At 41.3% G+C, this 6,000-nt stretch overlaps 1 protein-coding gene across 3 annotated transcripts in view; it reads left to right on the top strand.

Annotated features, from left to right (window-relative positions):
* The window catches only part of fat2 (FAT atypical cadherin 2), an 89,285-nt gene extending 83,853 nt beyond the window's left edge, over positions 1-5,432 (top strand). For all 3 annotated transcript variants that reach the window (XM_080416770.1, XM_080416772.1, XM_080416771.1), the window contains one exon: positions 1,364-5,432. In XM_080416770.1, coding sequence (XP_080272896.1) covers positions 1,364-1,884 — 521 coding nt within the window. In that variant the 3' untranslated portion in view covers positions 1,885-5,432. The remainder of the gene's footprint in view (positions 1-1,363) is intronic.
* Positions 5,433-6,000: the final 568 nt, after the last annotated feature.

Below are 6,000 nucleotides of genomic sequence, written 5' to 3' on the forward strand. Positions count from 1 at the left end.
AACATGATGATACTGACCATGATACTGACATGATACTGACATGATGATACTGAGATGATGATACTGACCAAGATACTGACATGATGATACTGACATGATACTGACATGATGATACTGACATGATACTGACATGATGATACTGACCATGATACTGGCATGATGATACTGACCATGATACTGAACATGATACTGGCATGATGATACTGACATGATACTGACATGATGATACTGACATGATACTGACATGATACTGACCATGATACTGACATGATACTGTCATGATACTGATAAGCATGGAAGGGCTGTGAGTTAGGGTTCATCCTCCGGGGGTCATGAAGACACGCATCAAATGCCATGGCAATCTAGTACTTTTTGAGATTTTCTGTTTGGATGGAGCAACATTGCCATCCTTAATATCCTTTGTTGTGGGGCTAAAAACAGGAGCCATAAATACATAATTATAATAAAAAAAACATGACCATTTAACTCTTTGACTGCCAGAGTATTTTCATAAAGTACTCCCCCAGTGCCAGCAATTTTCGTGTTTTTTTATTTTTATATTTTGAATTTTTCTCATGAAAATAATTTAAGGACACATAATGTAAAGACCCAGCACAAATCCGCCACTAGAGGGCAGCACATGACAGCTTTGATCATGTCGTTGGGTCTCTCTCACCCTTCTTCATAGATTAGACAAGGAAAAACATGAAAACGGATGTGACGTCCCCCCCATTGTTTTGATCGGCGAAAATTACGTTGTGATATACGACGGCGATGACTGATCGTCACCCAGACCATAGATTATAGAAGAGAAACTGTCCGTTTGTCCGTCATACCGTGTGAAAGACCGTTTATTTACCTATTTTGGACGAAAATGACTGGGGAAAAGAATCAAAAACCGGAAACGGAATCCAGGTCATGAAACCGGATGCAGATGTCCGTGAAGTAAGTGGAACTCGAGAATAACATTGAATATTAAGCAGCATAGCGCAATCAGAGATTAAACAATGAACGCGCGTCCAGCGCGTCGAGCGCGTCGACGGCCAACTGGACAAAGTAGCACTTGACGCGTTATCGCGTCGTCCGCAGTCAAAGAGTTAATATAAAATGCAAAAGGTATTTTTTTCTTCTTAAGGCCAGTCCACACCAATGATTCGCGATGCAACTCCTTGCAACATGCAACTATTTGCAACCATTATCCCCAATGGCAGTTGCAAGAAGTTGCATTGGTGTGGACTGGCCTTTAAACCCACAGCTGCTTTCAATCAACAAAATCAAAACGAATGAAACAAACCAAAAAGATTATTGGAGGATTGTGTTGAGTGCTGTAAAAAGCTAATGTCCTGTATCTCTCTCCTCTCAGTCTACCCAGCAGACCCTGATTACTACGGCCGCCCCTGCGTCCGAGAGTTCCCCCAGTTCGACATCGTGGAGGACATCCCTCACTCCGCCACCTCCACCATGGACTCGCGCAGGAACTCCCGCTTCGGCGGCTTCCCGTTCCCCTTGGAGCGGTGTGACCGGCGCGCACCCCTGCCACCCTGCTACAGCAACCAGAACCTCGATGACTTCCTGGGTCCCGACGGGCACCCGCTGCCCAGCACCCAGTGCCCCAACGAGTACACCGCCATCAGCTACTACCCTGCCAAGCGGCAGCATACCCGCAGTATGGACAACGTGTCCGGAGGCTACAAGAGACTCAGCATGCGTCTGAGCGTGGCTATGCCATCCTACGCCGAGCAGACCGGGCCTCCGCCGGTGACCAATGACACCGACCCCGGCCAGGCCCAAGCGGCGGTCGGGGCGGTACGGAAGCCGCTGAGCTACGCTGGCTCGGACATGGTAGAGAGCGACTATGGGAGCAGCGAGGAGGTCATGTTTTAAAAAGGTTTGTTTTGTGTGGTTTGTGTGCAGAGCAGAGTTGCCCCCGACAAACATTTAGTGCAAGAAATACCACACAGACACACCCCTTTGTTGTGTGACGTAACTTCAAATCTGGTTAGCCTGTATCGCATGTCATCCCCACCTTTCTCCATCCTGTCTTTAATTTACGGTGCGATAAAGCAGAAACGGACCCAAAGCAAATCTATAAAAGAAAGAAGGAAAAAAGCAACAACCTGATACTAAAACTTTGACACACTTAGTTGTCGCTTTGGTTTCGTTGCTCTCACCTTGCATGCATTTCATCATTTTTGTTGGGAGTCACTTTGTGCTGTGAACGCAGACACCATCTGCTTCCCCACTCTAATGCAGCTTGTGTGTACAAGCACACTCACAAAGACAGAGAACTTTGATACTGGTGGCTATCTTTGAAGCAGTCCCACAGAGCCTCCGAATTGCTCCCCTCAGTCTGGTGGATGTCTCGAGCGGAGGATAAAAGATACAGAGTTATTAATGAACGCAGTCTCGCAGACACACAGACTGGGGGCAGTTGTGATACGGGGGAGAAGGGGGTGGTGGGGGGGCACTCAGGATACGTTGGTTATCTCTGCAGTAAGATGAAGATGAACAGGAGAAGTTCATTGTCTCAAAGACACTGGAAGCACTAGCTGATTACGTTGTGAATTGTTTGTACACAGTATTACAGAATGTGAAACAAAAAAAAGAAAACAACGAAGGTTTATCTGTGAACGAATAAAGACCACATCTTCAGCACCGGGGAAAAAACATCAACCTCTCGGAGGACGGCCGACCTGTTCATAATAATGTGACACGCAGAACGTTGGCTTACTGTTTGGCAATATGTTTCTACTCCATTTGTTCTGTCAAACATTAGCCCGTCAGGCCAAAGCCACTCTCTAGACAACTTTTTAAGCACTGTCAGACGGAATAGGAAACCTTTTATCTCCATATTTCATCTCACAACACGTAGATGGACATGTCGTAGGCTCTGTACCCTGTTTATTTTTTTTTACATGAAGTGCTTATATTTATTAAAAAGGTGGGGGCAGGATCAGATTGAATTAGAGCCAACGGCAAGATGAAGACTACAAAAGTCAAACTACTAAATTATAAAGATGACCTTGAAGAACTTGGATCTACCAATTTATGACTCATGATGTGAGATTATTCCCCAAAAAATCCCTTTCTTTTCTCTTTTTTGTTTTTCACATATAATGACATGCCTAAAATGGGGATGCCAAGTTGAAAGGTGTTGAGTCCTTCTGTGGGTTTCATGAATATTTAACCAACGTATTAACAAGAGCCTGTGACTTAATAATAGATACATTGGATCCATTGGAAAACAGGTAATTTTTTTCCATTTCCTGAAAAGTAACGGTTTTGGATATACAAGGTTTCCACCCGACAGTGACGATATGGTTGCTGGATTGGAGATGGAGATGTACAAAGTGAAAGCACTGCTGCCAGTGAAGTATCGTGATATTCTAACTGCAGCGTCATTAAGAAATGTCACATTGATTTATTACTGACACGCACCTTTCACCAGAGCTGTTGTATTACATCAAAGACTTGGTACCATGACAACGTGTCATGTTCTCAAGTTCACATTACATCTATTTCATTCATGAAATAGATGAAGAGGCCCATAGCCTCTGAATCAAATTCAGCAATCGCACACAGGATGTGTATCCTGTGTATAGCGTTTTGTTGTCCAAATATTTCAAATCCAAACCTGCATTTCCTGCAGGCTAAACATTACATGGACATCAGACTTTGCTCAGTTCATCTACAGTATAGTTGTAATGAAAGAGGGCTGGAACCTCGGAATCAAAATGAAAGCCATAAACAACTAAACAAATACCGACAATAATATGTTTGTGGTGAAATGTGTTTTTATATTTGAACCCTTAACCGTTAATTGTTGGTAGATAGTATTTCCTTTGAAGGGATCTTAGCATTTGTGAACAAACTGTGGTGTTGACTAGTGATAAAAGGAAAACCTAATTTGGTGTAGTTTGCATCAGTAAAGAAATGTCTATGCAGCCATTTTAAATGGTGTGTGAATATGCAAGTTACTGTACAGTATAATAATAAAAAATATATCAAAGTTTGTTTTTATAAGATGTTTATGTACAGTATACAGTGCAGTTAAATCATGAATGTGTTGTTTTAGATAGTACTTAGTCCTCCAAAAAAAGAGAAAGAAAGTGTACAGTACAGTCAGAATTATAAGAAACAAATGGAAAAGGTCGCCTTTATTCATATTTAAGTAGTGTTTACCATTTATCTTTAAACAAACTAATTGATAAAGAAAAAATAGCCAAGCGGGAAAACTGAGACTGGAAAGGCCTGGGTCAAACAGTACATACAAAGTATGTACAAATACAAATAGTATACAAATACAAAGTGTTTGTAGTTGTTTTACCCTGTGGGGAATACCAGAGTGGTGGGGTTTACGACAGTGGCATGTTTCGGTGTTGCGAAATGTACTGGCTCTAACACAGAAACATGGACTAAACTGATGTTCAGATGTTTCTTTTAATTAACTGAACTCATTCTGCTGCCATAGGTAGAAAACCCACCCATCTGTTACCTAAACAACAAACCATAAAAACATATTTGTTTTTGTTATTGAGTAGACACTCAAACTTCAATGTTTATTTTTCTCTCACAATACATCTGTCAGACTCCCACTGGCCTCAATGTATAGGGACTACTTTAACCACATGAACCCTAAAGCATCTCGTCTCTATTCTGGGGTGAACATTCAATATAGGGTACCAGGATATTGACAATGTATAAGGGTTAAGTGGTTAACTTGCCTCTCTTGCAGCTGCAACACAAACACACACACACACACACACACACACACACACACACACACACACACACACACACACACACACACACACACACACACAGGCACACACCGAAAGACTTGAAAGAGATAGGATAATGAAAACATTTGATCTGGTCTTTGTGTCATTTCAGTTCTCACTTTATTTGTAGCCTAATATCCCTGAATGCCTAGCCAGTATGACGCAAGGCAGCCCCGCGGTTGGAATATCCCAACATCGCTATGCTTCTATTGTGTTTGTGGCTCACTGTACTGAATGCAGAATGTCAGTTGCTGGTTGTCTCAACTGTCACCACTTTCCATGTTGTGGTTTGTCTGTGAAGAGAATCGTCTGTCTTTGTACAGTATTTCGTTTTCAATCGTGTACAAAACGACAGACTGTAATCTCTCTTAACATCTACTCATAGATAAAATATCTGTATCTGGGTTTTGCTGTTGTAAAGTTGTTGTCTATGTGTTACATGAGTTAACTTGTATGAATGTATTGAATGTATCGGACTTAGTTTTTGTTTTTGAGATTCATTTCAGTTGTACATTTATTTTTGTATCAATGTGGGTCCACTCCCATGTTTTGCTGTGTTGTTTCTCTGTGAGAGATTTTTAATACGATGTCGTATTAAATTTTGCTTTTCCATATTGTAAAGAGAATATGAATAAAGGTATGATCTTATATAATTAATGTGAGTGTGATATAAAAGTTTTGGCTGCCTGTGTTATTAATGTGCCTGAAAACCCATGCAGTGAAAAGGCGAGTGATGGACAGTAACAAAGTACATTTACTTGAGTACCACACTGTTAGCAGTATATTACATGTATTTGAAATACGTATTAGTCAGTCATATTTCAAATACTATATTTTGTATTTTGCATTTGGCTGGGACGGAAAGAATGAGATGTAATTTGTATCAAGATACTTTCAGATCTTGTATTTTCTGTATTTTAAATACATAAAATATAGATGTTATGAAATTATCTCCGCCAGGCCGAAGGCGTGGGCTGTCCGTCCGTCCGTCCGAACCTCTGCCTCCACTGTTCGCGATGCGACCCGTTGTGAGCTTGTAGATCTGCGATTTTCACTATTATTTATTTAATTCTTTATTTCTGGAAAAGCTTTGAATTATACATACACACACACACACACACACACACACACACACAAAGATATGTACACTCCCCTATATAAAGTGAGATATGTATGTGCTGGCGTGCATAAATACATATTGTAAATGGGCATGCCTGCA

The sequence above is a fragment of the Gymnoscopelus braueri genome (assembly GCF_963280865.1).
Source record: "Gymnoscopelus braueri genome assembly, chromosome: 20".
Taxonomy (NCBI): domain Eukaryota; kingdom Metazoa; phylum Chordata; class Actinopteri; order Myctophiformes; family Myctophidae; genus Gymnoscopelus; species Gymnoscopelus braueri.